The sequence below is a fragment of the Diabrotica undecimpunctata genome, chromosome 7 (genome assembly GCF_040954645.1).
Source record: "Diabrotica undecimpunctata isolate CICGRU chromosome 7, icDiaUnde3, whole genome shotgun sequence".
In the NCBI taxonomy this organism is placed as follows: Eukaryota; Metazoa; Arthropoda; class Insecta; order Coleoptera; family Chrysomelidae; genus Diabrotica; species Diabrotica undecimpunctata.
In genome coordinates this window covers 114,133,510-114,153,757 of record NC_092809.1, presented here as the reverse complement: position 1 = coordinate 114,153,757, position 20,248 = coordinate 114,133,510, and the positions used below count along the sequence as shown (strand labels likewise).

Below are 20,248 nucleotides of genomic sequence, written 5' to 3'. Positions count from 1 at the left end.
GAACGAGATCAAGGAAATAGATGTGACTTTATCCACCATTGTTATTCGTTTTTAGTTCTTATATACGTGCTCGATCTTATTCCTCGTATGAAAATAAAAATCTTCCCTGTTTCTCCGTTTCGCTGGTAAATCTAGAGGTGTATGGAAATTGAAATAAATATCTACCGGCTTCGGTCGACTCACTTCAACTTCAGGTCAGGGCTCATACAGACCTTTGGTAAACAAAAATTTTAATATTCGTTTTAGATTGTATTAATACTTTTATAACTCCAAAATTTTTTATTGCATTGTTATTTATTTAATTAATATCTTGATTCTCTATTATTTAAAAACGATAAATTTGACTTGTACGATCTATAAACAGTGATATTTTTGGTAACGCATTTGTTGCCAAAACTCAAAATCGGAATTTCATTTTATAGATTTTGAAGATTTATTAGGCTTTAACAATAGAAATTCTTTCTTCTTCTTCTTCTTCTTCTGGTTCCTATCCGTTTCGGATGTTGGAAATCATATTGGCAATCATGACCTTGCTCGCTGCGGCTCGAAACAGCTCCGTTGAGGTTTTCTTAAACCATGTTCTTAAATTCCGCAGCCACGATATTCTCCTCCTACCGGGTCCTCGCTTACCTTTGACTTTACCTTGCAATATAGACTGCAGCAGGGAGTAACGGTGCTGATTTCTCATAACGTGTCCCAGATATTGCAATTTTATGCGTTTGATCGTAAACACAATCTCTGGTTCCTTATTCATTTTTTCTAGAACTTCCTTGTTCGTGATCCTTGCTGTCCATGATATTCTTAGCATTCTTCTATAAACCCACATCTCAAATGCTGCAAGTTTTTTAATAGTGGTGTCTGTAAGCGTCCATGCCTCCGCCCCGTACAACAACACAGAGAAAACATAGCGTCTCAAATGTCTCATTTTTGTATCTAGGGATATGTTGTGACTTTTGAAGATGGCGCTCATTTTGTTAAAGACCATTCTTGCCTTTCCTATGCGGCACTTTATTTCCTATACATTGCTCCACTGTTCGTTTTTAATAGTTCCCAGGTAGCAATACTGTTTTACTCGCTCTATCTGCGTCCCATTAATGTATAGATGAGCCCCATTTATATTCTTCTTGCTGATAATCATTTGTTTCGTTTTGTGGGTATTAATGTTTAGTCCGTACTGTTGACTGTACTCGTTTATTCTGTCCATTAGCCTCTGAAGTCCCTCTAAACTATCTGCTATCACCATGGTGTCGTCGGCATATCTAACATTGTTTACTCTTTTACCATTTAGAAGGATGCCTTCGTCTATTCCGTAAAGAGCCTCGTTAAAAATTTTCTCTGAGTACATATTAAATATCAACGGCGATAGGATATATCCCTGTCTAACTCCACGTAGTATTTTTATGTGATCTGTTTCTTCTCCGTTAATTTTCATGTATGCGGTCTGATTCCAGTATAGTTCTGAAATTATTCTGAGGTCTTTATCATCCAGGTCTGCTTCTTTTAAAATGTTTATCATCTTTCATCGAAAAATCTGAAATTCTTTAACTCTATGCAAACTTTTGTAAACATACTTCCATTTTTTGTTTTGTTGACCGTCCTATTTGCTATATTAGCTATTCTTTTCAGACTTATTCAAATAAATTTTTTTAATAAGAAAAATCCAATTTAACCAATTTTGATAAACTAGTTCTTACTTAGCTATTACTTTACTTAGCTGATATAATAATTAGCGGTAAATTATATGCTATAAGAGCTCTAAAAAACAATAATATTTTTGCAATAACAACTTTTACTCGAGTCTTATGGACTTGAGTTACGTTTTGTTTGAATAGGTTAACTTATTACTTATGTGCTTCAACTTCCCATTTACAGTTTTCATGACAGTTAGAATCTTGGGGTTTTCTGAAAAAATTTTTGTACTATACTAAATCAGTATCTACATCCCAATTTTCGCCATATTCTACATTCAATAAGGACAATATGCTCTTAATTTCCTCAGGGGGTAATAGGTGAGCAATTCTGGAAGAATAAGATAAAATAGCTTTGTTCCCCTCTTGCACAAATTCTAATTCTCCTCTCCGTCAACATCTATTCTATAATTCTGATGTCCTCGTACCAGGATGTTAATTTTGGAGTCCTAAGTACTCTTCTCTATTATTATTCTTTTCATGTCACTTATTCCCGTCATTGTTTTAAAGGATTTTTCTAGACTTTTAATAACCATAAGTTTCCAATCTTTCTCCAAAACATAGACTTTTCCCACTTCTTTATAAATTTTATCGTATTGTTCTTTTGTCTTAATAAGTATCTCTTTCCTCAAACTTTTCGACCCTTCCAAATGCCCTGTCGGCTGGAAGAAAGCTATGCCCTCTTACAGGAAATATTATTTTAACCATAGTTATAGATGTGGCAGTATTGGCTAACCAATAAGTTACCATATGGTTTGCTTTTATTTTGTCCACCACATCCATCAAAAAATAAAGTAATATTTATTTCCGGTAAGATTTCCAGAGAGTTTAGAAAATGTAAAAGTGCAGATGCTATTTCTACGCAGCCTCTTCCGGCTTGATCTGCTGTCCATGAAAAAAGTTTGCGACACCTGGGTGTACTTGTATAATTCCAAAGTTAGAATAACTTATTTGCCTTAAGCAAAAGTCATTCGAAAGAGCTGTTTGGGCAAGGGTTGGACTTGTTGTAGTTCAAAGCAGTAAGCCAAACAGTTTGCCGGCATTTCTTTCATTAACTTGTAGAACTGGTTAGCTCGCAGTTTATGAATTCTTTTCTCAATCTGCAGAGCAACTTTTAAGCAGAATTTGTTTCTCTTTCAAGGGTATTCTTAAGTCTTTTACATAAGCTACATAAATCAACTGACGGAGATTTTAACGTTGAACTTTTTTCCAAAAATTCTTTGAAATGTTGAAAATAAGACAATTTTAATTTTGGCAGCTGACCGGTATAGACAAAATAATTTTTTGATTGTTAGGTTACAGTTAAGAAAAATACGTTTAGATTTATTTCGACCATAATGACTTTCGGCACCTTTGAATAATTTTAAAAAATTACCGACTTCTTCGCTAGTTGAAGCCAACCGAAAAATGCCAAAAGATAAAATAATGAAAATACTGTTTTGTGGCTGTTTTTATAAGGTATATAAAAACAAAATCCCCTACTTTTAGTTGCTAAAAAAAATTAGTATTTTCCAACTTATTACGTAACTAATAACAGAGATTTGCCGAGACTTTTTCCCACCTCGTTTTTATAATAAAGTACATGAATAAATACATGTCAGCTTGTTCCCTTTTGCACTTATTAATTTTTTCCCCTTTTTCCCTTTTTTCGGGAACCAGCACTGCTTTCCCCCACTAAAACGAAGTCTTCATGGTCTTCAACCATCCATAACTACACAACACACAAACATAATTTGCACGCCAGAACCAAAACTAAGTCGCTGTTGTAATGTATTTCTTCTTAATGACTTAGGTTCAGCTATTTGATAACAGGAGGCCATACATTGCCAAAACAATATATATATATATATATATATATATATATATATATATATATATATATATATATATATATTGTTACGAACATGCTTTCGAGATGGCCCAGGTAACGGTTGCATTGCATCTCTAATACCCTTCCAGAAGCTTCTCCGTGTATCGAGTGCGAGAGAGAATAACCGGTCACGTAGGCGAATTAGAGGTGGGACAACGCCAGAATATTCTCGAACGTAGTAACTGTAGTATATATAGGTAACAATGTTAGAAGTAGAGTTAGTTGTTAAGATACTACCGAACTGTAAAGTTATAAATAAATATGTTTATATAAATTCGAACCTCTCGTTTTATTTAATCTCGCTACAGTTGGTGTCAGGTGTGGGGTTTGCAAATAAATTCAGCAGTGATTTTTGAAAAAGACTTTTTAACATTTTAAAAAGTACGCGTGCCTGACCAAAGATGCTGCTAGTAGAACTGTCAGTAAAACAGTTGCGTGAGCAGCTAGAAGAACGCGATGAAGACTGCAGTGGGTCCAAGAAGATACTCCAAGAACGACTGAAGACTGTGCTTAACAAGAATGGAGAAGACCCAGAGACATTCCAGTTTCAATCAACAGAAGAAGCAGTTTTAACGAAAATAATTGATGGAAAATTTGAGAATGTCTCGAAAAAAATTGAAGAATCTTCTAAAAGAGATGATAATAAATTAGAGAATGTTCCCAAAAGATTCGATGAAACATTCGAGAATGTATTTAGAAGATTCGACGAGACTTCACAAATAATTAAAGAAATATGTATTCAAAACAATGAGAAATTTGAAGAAGTCTCAAGAACATTCGATAAAGTAGAAGAGAAGATCAAACAATTAGAGACCATGATAAGTAACACAAAAGTGCTACCACCAGTTAATACGGTAGCCTTAGATCCGGTAGCGAAAGAAGAATCACCGAGAGACGAAATGACACATCATATGAGATTCAAATTGCCACCATTTGATGGAAAGTCCTCTTGGTCCATATACCTTAGACAATTTGAAGCTATTGCGACAGCCAATCATTGGACAGAACAAGAAAAAGCTGTGTCCTTGACTGCTGCTTTACGAGGTGATGCTGCGGATATCCTAAGATCAATTCCTAAGGGTCAAGAAAAATGTTACCAGACCTTGTTCACTCGACTAGATAAACGTTACGGAGATGCCCATCTACAACCAGTCTACAAAGTACAAATAAGAAGTAGAATCCAACGAGCAAGTGAGAGTTTGCAAGAATTTGAAGCAAATATTGCTCGTATAGCGCTGTTGGCCTATCCAGAGGTACCAGACAACATTTTGGAAGAAATTGCTGTAGATGCCTTCGTCAATGGGTTAAGAGACATTGAACTACAGAAAGCTTTACGACTAGCAAGACCGAAAGTTTTAGATGAAGCGCTCGCTATTGCCTTAGAACATGAAACAGCTAGTCAACTTTCACGGAGCTATCGAGTACGAACCTCTGAAGAGAGCGACGAACAAAACGAAAAACGTCTGGAGGAAATCGTACGGAAAGTAGTTCGTGACATGATGCCGAAGAGACGTGAACCCAGATGTTGGAATGGTAACGACGTAGGTCACATTCGTCGTAAATTGCAAGAAAATAATACAACAGTCAGAAAGCTAGAACAAATCAAACACAGGGCTGGAAAAAGTCATTCAAATGCTGATGCTCAGTCAAGACGGCCATACAGTGCAAATCGTAATCATTGTCTTGAATTAGAAGAACGACTTTGCCCCGTGAGACGAACCACCGTCATTAATGAGCAATGGCAGCCTCAACAGCTACAAGACGCTCAAGCAGATGATCCATGTATAAAAAGAGTATTGGATTGGATGCGTCAAAGTGAAAGACCTTCTTGGCAAGACATTAGTGCATGTAGTCCAGAAGTTAAGTGTTACTGGAGCCAATGGAATTGCCTAGTACTGAAAGATGATCTTCTGTATAGAACCTTTGAGAACGATGATGGTACAGAAACTAAGCTTCAGTTAATTGTACCTAAAAGTAAAGTGTCAGAAGTATTGCGTCAGTTGCATGACGGTGCATCAGGTGGACACTTTGGTATCACGAAGACTCTGCAAAAGGTTCGAGAACGGTTCTATTGGGTGAACTGTAAAGATGATGTAAGAAGATGGTGCCGGAAATGTGAACTGTGTGCAACCAGTAATGGTCCAGCTGGTAAAAAGGGGGCACCCATGAAACAGTGCAATGTTGGTAGTCCTATGGAAAGAGTAGCAATCGACATTGCAGGTCCACTTCCAGAGACAAATGATGGAAATAAATATATCCAGATAGCCAATGACAGAATGAAAGATCAATATGATTATCGATGCAAGAGTGAAAGCTATGAAGTAGGTGATCTTGTTTGGCTTTATAATCCACAACGTCGTCGAGGCTTGTCTCCCAAACTGCAAAGACAATGGGAAGGTCCATATGAAATTAAAAAGAAAATAAATTACGTAATATACCAAATTAAGAAGTTACCGAAAGGTAAACCAAAAGTAGTTCACATAAATCGTCTTGCACCATATACTGGCTCAAATGAAACAGAAGAAGCACGAACCCTTCAACATGAGATCAAAGATGACCGGCGACCAAGCTTTAATGAATTTATGTCAAATTACGCAGAGAGAAAGAGTGCTAGATTCGGCGTGACCACAGAAGTTCAGCAGGATCTTTTTAGTGTTCCGCATAACGTCTCTCTAGCCCACTGTGTTGCCCAAGATCTTGAGATGACTAAAGGAATCTCATCCGTATTTTATAAGAAATTCGGTCGTTTGGACGAGTTAAAAAAACAGCAACCTAAAGTTGGAAGAGTACTGAGATTAGAAGATGGTTCTCGATCTTTGCTATATATGGTGACCAGGAAGTCGTATACAGACAGGGCAAGCTACGAGGATATATGGCGTTCTCTAACTAATTTGAAGAAAATTGTGTGCAATTACGACATTAAGAATTTGGCCTTACCCAAGATAGGCCATGCACTTGATAATCTGGACTGGAAGATTGTCAGAAGCATGCTTGAAGTGATCTTCCGAGAAACCGGCGTACGAATTACTGTGTGTTGCATTAACCCGATGAAATCGTATCCTTCAAAGTCAGTAGACTGTTATTTCTTTCTAAAGGGTTCATGCAGAGCTGGAGAGTCCTGTAGATTCCGCCATGCTGTGCCTACCTATAGAGTTGATGATCGGGACGATCAGATTTAAGAGGGGAGCAGTGTTACGAACATGCTTTCGAGATGGCCCAGGTAACGGTTGCATTGCATCTCTAATACCCTTCCAGAAGCTTCTCCGTGTATCGAGTGCGAGAGAGAATAACCGGTCACGTAGGCGAATTAGAGGTGGGACAACGCCAGAATATTCTCGAACGTAGTAACTGTAGTATATATAGGTAACAATGTTAGAAGTAGAGTTAGTTGTTAAGATACTACCGAACTGTAAAGTTATAAATAAATATGTTTATATAAATTCGAACCTCTCGTTTTATTTAATCTCGCTACAATATATATATATATATATATATATATATATATATATATATATATATAACGAGTTTATTACAGCTGCCGCCGTTTCTCGCAACCTAGCTTCCAACGCTTGCGATCGTTCCAGTCATCTACTTGTAGACCCCTATCTTCCATTGCACCTTTTACTTCTTGTCTCCACGATCTTCTTCTTGGTCTTCCCTTTTTCCTGCGGTTGGTGGGGATCCACTGTAACATTCTCTTTGGCCATCGTTGATCATTCATCCTTTCCACATGGCCATACCATTTCAGCCTTTTGCATTCTATAGTTTCCAGGACGTCAATGTCTATGCCCATACGCTCTCTGATTTCAGTATTCCTTACTCTATCTATTCTAGTGAGTTGGCAACATCTTTTCCAATAATTCATTTCCATTGCTTTTATTTTGGATGCTTCATTTTTATTTATTACCCAAAGCTCTGAACCATATGTAGCAATGCTTTCTATGATACTTTTGTATATCCTAATTTTTGTGTTTCGGGTGATGTGGTTATTCCAAAGTATACTATTGAGTTGACGTATTGCTAAATTTCCTTGACCAATTCTAGTAGTTATTTCTTTTCTATTCCGACCATTGTTTGTAATGTTTACACCGAGATATTTATAGCTATCAGTATTTTGAATTTGTTTGCTTCCTAGTTCTAAGTGCTTTCCTTCACCTCCCACTACTATGTACTCTATTTTTGATGGATTAGTTGATAAGCCCCACTTAGTATATTCTTCATCTATTTTTCGTAACATGTAGTGGATATCATCTTGATCTTCTGCAAGTATTACTTGGTCATCAGCAAAATGCAAGCTGTACAGTGTATGGTCTTCAATTTTAACACCCATAGGTTCACATTTTCTTATCCAAATATCCAAAACCCCCTCCAAATAAATCTTAAAGAGAGTAGGTGCAATGCAGCAGCCTTGGCGAAGTCCTTTGGTCACTTTTATCTTTTTTGTCACTTTTTGTCCAATTTTTATTACACTCGTCATATCATCGTACAACTCCCTTACAGCATTAATGTAAATCGGTGGAATATTCTTGTCTTCTGCCAAAACAATAAAAATATATTACACTGACCCTTGAAGTGTGCTTATCAACTTATGACTGAATCCTGATAGCACCCATAAGATATTAACAGGAATTATCGAGTTTTGTTTGAAAGCGCCATATTATGGAACTATTCACTTTTGCTTGATCGTGACCACTTTCGTATTTATTTTGCATGTTATTTATCAACTTTAGCACGGGATGATACAAATATCGATTTGTTTTTAGAATTGTAAATTTGGACTTATCCACTTTTGCGTGAATGCTCTTCATTTGTCAAACTTTTCATAATTTTTAACTAATTAATTATACATAATATCATTTGTCTTAATTATGTAGTTTTCATTTAAGTTAAATCTACTAATTCCGTTTTTAGTCCTAGTCATTTTAATGGCTTACCGTCAAATAACTCTATATTTAAAATATTTATCCTCCTCGTAGTTCTCCAGCAGCCACATTCAAGATAATTTCAATAAATTTAAAATTTCATGTTCTAAAAGAAAAACCATTCTATGCTCGTTTTACGGTACACTATTTTATCCAGTTTGACTCTGTAAACATTTCTCGGGCCGTAGACGATTCGGAGTAATTTGTAGAAGATGTTCGGAACTCTGAACATTTTAACAAAGTTTGTATGTACATGGGGTGAGAGGGATTGGTTTACGTACATTTCTACGAAGGAGGGGATGTTAAGGAAGTGATGAAAATGATGAACGGAAAAGCTTCTTAAGTAATAGTTTGTAAATGAAATGAATTTTACAAATATAAATTTTAAAGAAACCTAAAGTCAATTTAAAGTGAATTGTTTAAAAGTGAACACATCAAAGCGAACACGTCGCTATATTTAAAATAGGAAAATAGGATTTTTATCTTAAATTAAACTAAATTGAATTATCTAACAATAAAGCATTAAAAACTTTTGTTTTCAACACTTCCACAAAATTTATTTTAAATTATTATCACTACAGCTGTTTCGGGCAGAGTGCCTTTGTCAAGTGATTTTTGATATTTGTGTTTACATTTTATAGTCTTGAACTGAATAAGTTAAGGAGGTGAGAACTGTTTGGTCATTCAGAATTATGTCTGTGTTTTTTAATTTGTTAATTTCCATTGATTCTAATAAAGATAGCTTAGGGCTTTTATTTTGAATGTAAAGAATTTAAAATTCGTCATTAACAGAACGATGATAGTCTAGAAGGTAAAGTGCGTACATAGAATCTGTTTTTATATTATTGACATCCCTTTTATGTCCTGTTATACGCTTGATAAAATTTCCACCAGTTTGACCGATGTTAGTTTTTGAATAGTCGCCACATTTAAGTTTGTATAAACCGCTGTTTAATTGCTTTTTCTTTTGGCTCTTTTTGTGTTTAACATATTTGCCTAAGTTGTTATTTGTTTTAAAAGCTGGTGGTATTTCTTTCTTTTTGATGTGTTTGGCTATTTTCGTTGATATCTGATTTTTTACCGTCGAGTTGATCTAAATTTTATTGAACATAATTTCGCGCGCGGAACTGACATTGAAAATCGCTGGTCGCTCCATGCGTTGTTTCTGTTCAACAAAACTGTTTGACAGTTCATTCTACGCAAAAAGTTCTAATAAATATTTTTATTTAAAATGATCTTAGCTGCATTTTTTGTTTGTCAGATTTTTTTCTACAGCGTAGGGTCATGTGTTCAACAATGAACCATCCAAAATTTAAAATTATCTAGATCATAACCTTTTTAACCTAGAAACACGAAATTGTACGAATATCGGAAACACATATTTGTAATCTATTACACATAATTTGATTATCAATAAAGATGAATGTTTTTGAGTTAATATGGTTTTCTTTTTTTAAGTGTCTTTGGTTTATTGTGTCCCACGGGTGTACACAATGAACTAGTGCTGCGTACACATTGAACCAAACTACTTTATTTTAAACATACCTAATAAAAATTAGGTTTACAAAAACTATAGTAAGATTTCAAATTTTTATTGTTAAAAAGCACAAGAATGGTTGAAAAGAACAATAAAACTGAAGATAGGTATAATTCCTATCTGACATTTAATAAAGAAAAAGACACTGTAAACACAAAATAGCATTGTTGTCGTTTTGTGCTGCCACATAGTTTTGGTCTCGGCAAACTATATTTCACATCTTTCTTGTTGATGGAAGCTATATCAGGAACATTGGTCATAACAAACTGCTTACTATATTTATCCTTAAGTCTTAAAAATGACATGCAATATTCCCCATCTTTTTCTATCTGTAATATTTTCCTCACAAAATATAACACTGACTTTGGTGGATAAAGTTCTACGAGGACATAATCTCCTACGTTAGGGTTAAAACTTTGGGTACTAAACAAATTTGGATTTAAAATAGGAAGATCTTGTTCATATCACTGTCATTCTCAAGGGAAATATCTATTTCATCCTCCTCTGAATCTGTATTATCGTCATTTATAAATTGGACTCTCTTCTTAGCTTGTCTATTTTCATTTATTAGCTTCTTTCTTTTAGCTTGCAATCTTTCTTCTTCAATATTGTTTTTTTCAGGTGTATCTGTGGCAATAATACTTTTTTTTACTTTTTCTGTTCTTTCTATTATTTTGATGAGGTTGGCTTTCAATGCAGGCATAAATTGTTGTAGTGAAATAAATGATGGTTCTGCTTGACTTTCTCTATGTTCAGGGTTTTCTGATTGAATGTCATTAGCTGCAGAACTCTCATTTTCATTTGGCACAGTGATTTCATCGTTATGTTCACCTCCTAAAGTCTCTTGTATTATTAGAACTTTCATCATTTGGACATGGTCTGTTTGTTACCTCACTTGGCAAAAAGTCCTCGTCTGGAAAGATATCCCGATTAAAGGGACCGCATTTTTTAAAGGCATGGGCTATATTTGTAGGAGTCATGGTACGACTGTGTGCTATTCCTATACATTCAGCTAAGTCATAAATAGATATCGGCCTACCAGAATTTCTTAGAAGCCATGACTCTATGGCACTGTTATAATACGTCTTGAATGGCGCATATAAACCAACGTCGAGTGGCTGTAATTTAGCCGATGTGTGGGAATGCAAAGTTACAATATTAACCCTTGCAGCTTTTGCCAAATCTAAGGCTTCGATGGACAAATGAGATTTATGATTATCGAATATTAAAATTGATGGGTTATCAGGAGAGCTTGTGCCATGTTTAATAAAATGTTTTATTATCTCTACAAATAACTCAGAATTCATCCATCCTGCCGGCGTATCAAGGCCTAAGGAGCCAGTGGGGGCGCCTATTAACATAAAATCCTTATAAGTTTTCCGCAGAAAAATTATTGCTGGAGGTAAAGCATAACCACCGGCACATATAAAACAGCACGCTGTTACTAGCGTCTCTTTCTTACCGCTGGTGACTTTACCCAAACCCTTTTTCCTTTTGGTGCCAATATTTTCTGCGTTTTTTGCACCGTTGTAGTTGCAGTTTCATCCAAGTTGTAAATTCTTGTGCCGTCAGAAAAAGCGGCATTCCGATTTATTACAGCATATAAGTTGTCAAAAAAGTGATTAACATTATCTCTGTTAAATGATGTCGCACGTGCCAGGCTACACGGCTCTGACTTTCTCAGTGAGCGATCTGTATGCCTATTCCTAAAACTTCGGAGCCATTCCTTGCCAGCCATTTCTGCATTCTTTCAGGAATCAGGAATTTTGATATTATTCTTTTGAGCCATTTGATATGCGACCTTTCTACATTTAATAGATATTAAATAAAACATACGTGTACAAGTCTTCAAGTAGGTCTTAAGGGCATCTTCTTGTTCTCTTGTGAAAATCATGTTCGTCTCATAGTTCAAGTCAGGGACAAATCTTTTTTCAACGTATCCCCTTAATGTAGGATACGCTAAATTACTTTCTATTGCAGCTTTCCGAATACTCATACCCCTGGTGACTAAGTCCAATGCTGCCTTCATTTGATCAACAGTATGTGCGCCTTTCTTTCTTTTCATTTTCTTAATGCGACCCATCCTGATAACAAAAATCAATCTAAAAAATTGGAAGGGTACACAATGAACCATGGTTTATTATTTTTTGTTAGTGCATTTTTAAATCTACAATGAATATTTCTCTCACGTTACTTGATATTTTTCTGTTATTGGCACTAAATAATATGCTCTTTTACTCTTAATTACTTATCTAATACTTATCTACATTTTGTTAGTTAATTTTTTGCCACCGATTTAGGCTTTATTACTTTTATCTTTAAACTATTTTGTACTGTTATTACAAATTGATCATTTTTTAATTCGTGATTGAACCTGTCATTTATTCTAGTCTGTCCACTATTATATTACTGTTACCACTGTTATTATTATCATCACTTTCTTCAACTCTATGTCTATTTAAAATTCTTTTTTGTAGTTGTCCAAATATGAAATTGAAATTTTCAATACCATCGTAGAATCAATAAATAAATCATTACACATACCAATTTCTATCTTTCATAACTTTTAATTCTTTTCTTATCTAATTTCTAGGTTGTGATATCAACGCAAGTAGCTGTGGATGGACCTCTCTTAGCCATATCTGACAATATGTTTGTACATAATAACTCAAAACACGGACGACGAGCGAAAAGGCTGGATCCTACAGAAGGTAAGATATTAGTCTTCGTAAATATTTATAAAAAAAATATAAAATGCCCTTGAAGTATCTCTTTATGAAATTATTTGGAAAGTAAGACGTGTAGACAAAATCTTGTCATAAAAAAAGCTGTCAAGGAGGGAGTACTGACATCAGTTTAATTCCAATATCTGCCACATAAGACAACAAATAATGTCTTAAAAGCAATAACAATTTAAACACTTAAAACCCATTCTGAAGATATTTGAATTAAGCAGATATCAGTTGGCTATTTTAGAGGACTGTAATTTTCTTGGGAAACATTTCTGGATAATCTGACTTAAATCACAATGTATAAAAATGTTTTCAAAATCTTTTCCTATTTATTTAGTGAATATCATTGTGAACTTTTTCATTTAGATATTTACTAAAGATTTCATATAGAGATTATTTCTGAAAGTTATAGTTAACTAATACATTTCTGCAATTGAACAATTTGTTTTCCGTTAATTAAAATAAAACAAAACAAGAAATATTTTTTTTTGTCAGTTATTATTTCTTTAATATTTCTAAATAGAAAAATTAGCAATATTTGATGGTTTATGGACACAATATAATTTTTAATATTTACTGTTAGGTTTTCAAAACGAATTTCGTAGAATCCAAAATTGGATTTATGAATATTCCATTTTTGCTCGCAATTCCGATTCAATTTCAGCTGTAGGTCACTACCATCTTCATACAGGTCACAAAATTTATTTTTAAATTTCCAGAACCATAGCCCACATCCGTTTCTATAAACCAAGAATTATCCGAAGAGCCATAAAAATTGAAAAAAAGCTAAATTGATGATGAAAAAATCAATTTCTTGTCTCTTTTTGTTGCTATATCTCAGCAGCATGTTAGAAAAATTTTGTGATGACAAAAAAGTTTTGCAATTAAATTTTCTACAAGATATAATTGATTGCACATTAAAAAATAGATATTATTATTGCAAAAGTGGCAAAAACTATTTAAAAAAGATTAAAAATACACAATAAAAATTAAGGTATTTAAAAGTTTCATTCAAAATTCAAAACTTTCCCAGAAAATCTTTCTAATATAAAAAAATACTAGACAAATTTCAGCACAATCGATCAAAATCAATCGTTTTTGCAAAATAATTTTGAAACCTAAAGTTTGGAAAAAAAGTTAATTTATTTTCAAAATTATATAGAGCCAACAAAAAAAAAGTTTTAAATACTAAAAAAATTTTTGCATGTAAAAGGGCATTTAAGCTTTCAAACAAAAATTCGAATCATTAAAATCTGTTGAATAGAAAAGCCAAATTTTTTAAACAACAGGTCAATTTTTAAGCTAATAAACAAATAGAATATCTTTTTCAGTTTTCAGTTAACATTTTTTTCCTAAACTTATTACGAAAATTCAGTGCGTAAGACGCGTAATTAAGAAACCTTTTCATTGGTTAATTAGTTCCGAAGTTATGATCGATCAAAGTTGACGGGCATTTATAACAATATTACAAAGATTTAATGTCTGTTTTTTAAACAAATACTTTTGTTGTGCCAAGTACCGACTTAGTAGATATAAATTTTTACCTTTTTTCTTTTGTGCAACCTTGATAAAACGTTGATTTTTTTTTTATTTAAATTAACGTGTCTCAGCAACAAATACCATTGACACTTACAAAAATAATAATTACAGTATATTTAAAAAGAATTACAATGTAAGCAAAATAATAAGAACAATATTTATATGGCCCAATATAACTAACAGTTTTTAAAAAACATAATTACATTATTAAAGTTACTATTGTCACTAAGAGTGGCTGTTAGGTCTTCATCCAGTCTGTGTAGTCTTCTGTTGTTTGTCTGTAGTCTTGTTGTTTGAATGATCAGGTAACCATGTGTAAGCCGGCTCTGTTTAATTCTTAGTCTTCTTATCACAACTTTATCGCTTGTAAAAAGTGTTGGTATTTTTAAGGTAAAATCCCTTCTATTGAAATGTTAGAACGGGATGCCTCTTTAACCGCTTGATCTGCATTTTCATTTACTGTAATATCTACATGCGAGTGAGTTTCAATTATTAACCAAAATGTTCTTATCTTGCAATTGGTGGCATGGATTGTAGAAACTTTAAATTTTGGGAGTAAATAGATTTTGGGAGTAAATATTCTTGAAAAATAGATTCATACTCCAGTCGTCAGAGAATGTCACTTAATCTCTAAAAATCATACGAACAAGCTGAATTTTGCCGTGAATATTATTTTGAAACCCCAAAAAAGATGCAAAAAAGTTTACCACTTTTAGGTCCGTGCTTTCCCCTATAACTCCCGTCAGAGGGGGGCAAAAACGCAAAAAATTCGATTTACCAAAAATCCGTACGCCGTAGAAAAAAATGTTTTAAATAAAAAATGTAGGTTAAATAATTGCAAACAAAAATGTTTATTAGCACTTTTTGTGTAAAGTAAACTGTTTTCTCAGAAATAACGCTTAAAGCGACCGTCGATTTTTAATATCAGTTACGCGAAATCAATGTTCAATAAAATTTGTATCAGCTCGGCGGTCAAAATTCAATATCTTTTGATTTAAGTGCTCTATCGACAAAGATCAAGATGCTTTTTAAAGGTAAAGAGTTTATCTTTTGTACACAGTTTTTATATTTTGCCACACGATAAAAGTGTTAAAGAATTATACGTGGTGCGATTTTTGCCATTTTTTATGATTTTCATGAGATCAATACAATATATTCCTTATATTGACTTGCAACTATAAAGTTTCGATAACTAGAGCCCATGATACTAACTAACAAGATAAGTCAACGCGCATGTTCATTCATCTCTCTGGCACACCTGTGACGTAAGCCCGAGAAAACTTTAATGATGCCAAGTTAAATGCTTTATCTGTTGCTATCCTGTGTGCTTCAAAACTTAATGAATGATATTTTTATTTATTTATTGATGTAGTAAAGACTTCGTATATTATATTGTTATACATATAAATTTTGTGGTGAAAACATTCAGTTTACTGTGTTAATATCACCTAATTTATTTATCGTACGCAACTTCCTCTCGACTACCTGTAGCTACTTTATAAAGAAGACTAATTATTTGCCATAATGTATTGTGCCGTGGTGGGTTGTTTAAACAATTATAATAAAAAAAGTAAATCTTTTTCGAAGTGTCGTTTTTTGTGTTTCCTAGAGACAAACAAATGCGTATATATAAAGTATAGGTCTTCAAGTGTTTTCAGCGAGACAAATTTAATGTAGAAACCGCGAGAATAGTGGAATATTACTGCTAATAGTATAATTAATTATTATGAAATTGTTACTGAAAACATCTTTTCCTCGCTAAACCTTTCTAGTGGTGATACAGAAATTAACCCTGAAAATTTAATTGACAGTCATCAGGATTTTATTAATTCGAATATAAAAGACCTGGAATGGGATTGATTGGAAAATTTAGCCGGTTTCATTGCATTTAAGTTACAAAAAAAAAAGAAATACTTGGATATATTCCGGACGCTAACGATAAATCGTTTAGTTGGGTAAACCACGTTTCTGAGGGTGGTTTACTCAAACCAACACTGGAATTTGTAACTAAATGTAGTGAACTGGAACATATTTTTCGTAGTTATAATGAAAACAACAACAAATTAAAAATAACTAAAAATTATTTAAAAAACCTAACAGAAGCTGCAAAATACGTAAATGTTAGCGAAGATGTAAAATTACTTTTTTATATCTAAAATGTATTTAATAATAATTCTAAATAAAAATATTAAAGATAATTATTACAATATCCGCAAGAGAAAAATCACGAAGATTGTAAAATAATTGTCTAAATGATATTCAAAAAGTATGAAGTATGACCTGCTTTTACTTATGTTTCTAATTCTTTACATTTTACCGGCCTTTTATATCTAATTTATGTTTTGCAGCAATATCTATTTTGTTTGTAATACACACAATCAAATCGAAGATTCATATATTTCTTTAATTAATTTTACACATAACTTATTATTTTCAAACCACGTTTTCACAGAAAGTAACTAGTTATGACTTCTTAGTGCACGATATGGCATCGAGGTATACTTACCGTTAACAGTTTAAGTTTCGAAGTTGTTCATTACAGTAATGGAACAACGTTGCCATATGATGCATCGTTAAAATAAGATCCACACAAGTCCCCTGGCTTTGTCTCGCTATGACGTCATGCGCAAAGTCGATTAAAATTAGAACTGCAAGTGAGCATACCTTGTTTGTTATAGTATCATGTCTAGAACCTATTCCTGAAGACCTATGGTTTTGGCAACAAATGTGAGTCATTTGAAATATGCTTAAAAACGCTGGATTTAAACTTTCACATAACAAACAATCTAAAGCGTTTAATATTTTTTTCAATTAACCTAGTACTTTTTTCAAAAGAACCAAACCTCTGATATAAAATGCATCCAAAACCGTCTTCTTGTGTGATCTTTTTAAATGTAAAGCATTAAATTCTGCGTTTTTTTATTTATATTTCAAAAGCCTTATCTTTGTTGCCACAACTTAAAATTGAAATTATATATCATAAGTTTTAAAGATTGATCTCTAAAAATGGAAATTTTACTACGTCTGGTCAATGAAAGTGATCAATTTTATTGATCTCACGAGAATCGTAAGAAATGGCTAAAATAGCGCCACGATTATTTATTTAACACCTTCATAAATACTGAGTTTATTTGCCGCAAAATACAAAAACTGGATACAAAAGCTGCTCTCTCTACCTTTAAAACGCATCTTAATTTTTGTCGATAGGTCACTTGGATCAAAAGATATTGAATTTTTACCGTCGAGCTGATACAAATTTTATTTAACATTGATTTCGCGTACTTAACTGACATTCAAAATCGACAGTCGCTTTAAGCGTTATATCTGAGAGAACGGTTCATTCAAATAGACATTTTTGTTCAAAACTATCGCAGCTACATTTTTTATTTGAAAAATTTTTTTACGGCGTACAGATTCTTGGTAAATCGATTTTTTGGGGTTTTTACACACTTACAAAGGGGGTTTTAGGGAGAAGCCCGGGGATAAAAGTGCTAAACTATTTTGCATCCTTTTTGGGGTCCAAAAATTAATATTCTTAGCGAAATTTAGCTTGTTCGTATGATTTTTAGGGGTCACCTTTCTGACGACTGCACTAATAGGATAGTGAGTCAGGGCAGATTGCAAGATTTTTGGTAATTGAAAAAGTTATATTGTTTATGTTGTTTTAAAGCTACTTTCTTGTGGCATTTGAAAGTAATCATTATTTTAACGGGAATAAGCCACAATTAAAGGTTAAAACTAGTTTATTGACGTTTCAATCTCCACTTCGGCAATCGTTCTCAAATTTTTTTATTACGTGCTTAAAAATTGTAGAATTGTTTGAAAAATTCCATAGGCTCTCCTATTTAATAGATTTTAATAAGTTAAATTTTATTTCAAATACTGAATGCTCTTATAGGTGTAAAATTTTTCTAGGATTTAAACCATTTTTTATTGGCTCTGCAGCATAGTTCTGAAAATTAATAAATTTTTTCAATAATTCATGTTGCATAATTATTTTGCAAAAACTACTTATTCGATTGTGCTGAAATATTGTGCATTATGTTTTTATACTAAAGATCTGGGTAAATTTTAAAGCTTCTATGTAGCTATCAAATACCTGAAAAAGATTATAAAAAACATTGATTTTTAACCAATTTTTTAATGATTTTTCCAATTTTACATAAATTACATTTATTATTTAACTTGAAATTAATTGTAAATTGTAGGAAATTTAATTGCAAATATTTTTTGCCTTTACAAAATGTTTCTAAAGTACATAGCTGCCATAATATACCAACAAAACGATGAAAAAAAAATAATTTTTTCAATTTTTTTTTTAAATGTTTAACCAAATATTTAGCTCACCTTTTGGAGATTTTGAGTAATAAAATTATCATTCTAAATATCATTTCGAAGGGACTAAAGCAAAAAAAAATAGATAGCAAAAAAAAAATATACGATTTACCCAATGAGGGTGTGTTTTGTGTAAAACTTAGAGGTCGCTGGCTAAATGAAATTAGAATGATAATGAAGAAATTGCTGTAATCTATATAAAGAAAAGACTTACCTTTGAAATATAGTGTATTAATAATGGTAGCCAGTGGAGTTGTATCTGCCCGTTGCGGCGGCGTCTTGTTCAAGTGTCTTGAAATGATTAGAAAATCCTCTGACCGTTCTTAGGTAGTCCATGGGACAAGTGCACCCCCATAAAGTGGCTCTATGGTAAGTCTCTTTTGAATGGCGGTAATCTAACTAAATAGTCACATATATGTGGTACAGCGCTTTCTGTGTTTGCAACATAATTTCCAAATAACAAAAGAGAAGTCAGATTCTTTGAACTCAAAAACAGACTACATGTGCTAGCCAGTTTGACAATGAGATTTTACTGAATAGAAGAAAATAATATCTTTTAAAGTAAAATAAGTAGTTAGAATATATAATTAAACAAGATCATATTATAATACAGTAATAAAAATATTAAATGTAAAATATGTAAATAACTACTAAATACTTTCCCAAGCAGGGTGTTTTAGAACAGGTATCGCCTGAACTAAAATAATATTTTAACAGGTTTATGAGACATAATTTTATGTAGGTTATAGGTAATAGTTTTTATACCTTCATTGAAGTAAATATAGATATATCAAGTAAATAGATTAATGAAATAACTACAGCAGTATTTATTGATATTTATTGTACAATTTGTTGTTCTACGATTATAAATTTCCACAAAACTTGTTAGTTTCTTGTAAGTAAAACGACTTCGAACAAGAAACGTAAATTTAAATCCGAAAGTGTCTACTTTTCCTTTTCCACTTCCACTACCTTTGACATTTTCACTTCTTCCTCCAGTGAACTGAATCGCGAACCAATTTTGCAAAGTTTTGGGATCGCGACTCGGGTCCTGCATACAAACGAGAACTTTTCTCCTGGTCGGCGTTGTCAAACCTACCAATAAATAGGCGGTATAAACGTTTTAATTTTATCGAGGAAAAAACTGGGGTGTGTGAAATTAACTGAGCTGCTTTCTTTATTGCCTCATGGCCATTTCAAATAGCACAAAGTTGCTATAAAAACGAAAATAGAAACTCTAGAATTGTGTTTGTAAATTTGTAAACAAATATATTGTAATTGTAATCAGACATTTTATAGCAGGACTAAGCCGCGATTTTTCTTACGTCAACTTCAAAATCACAAATACCTATCTTAAAATAACCTCAGGTTCTTCTTTCCCTAGCAGGGGCGGTAGTTTTCTTTTTTTTTGGGTCTTGACATTAATATTTTCAGCAAAATTCTGCTTGGACGTATAATTTTTAGAGATTCAGTGGCATTTGGGCCTCTAGCCACTGAGGTATACATAAATAAATTTATTTATAACAAAACTAAAGCATCTCTGGGATTTGTTGATGCGCTTTTATGTATTTCTATTCGAGTTACATCGAATTAAAACATAATGAAGAAAACAGCTTTATTAGAAT

The 20,248-nt window shown here is 33.0% G+C and overlaps 1 protein-coding gene across 3 annotated transcripts in view; it reads left to right on the top strand.

Moving 5' to 3' along the window:
* Nucleotides 1-20,248, top strand: part of kn (EBF transcription factor knot) — a 379,602-nt gene that overhangs the window by 306,250 nt on the left and 53,104 nt on the right. For all 3 annotated transcript variants that reach the window (XM_072538021.1, XM_072538019.1, XM_072538018.1), the window contains exon 9: nt 12,611-12,728. In XM_072538021.1, coding sequence (XP_072394122.1) covers nt 12,611-12,728 — 118 coding nt within the window. The remainder of the gene's footprint in view (nt 1-12,610; nt 12,729-20,248) is intronic.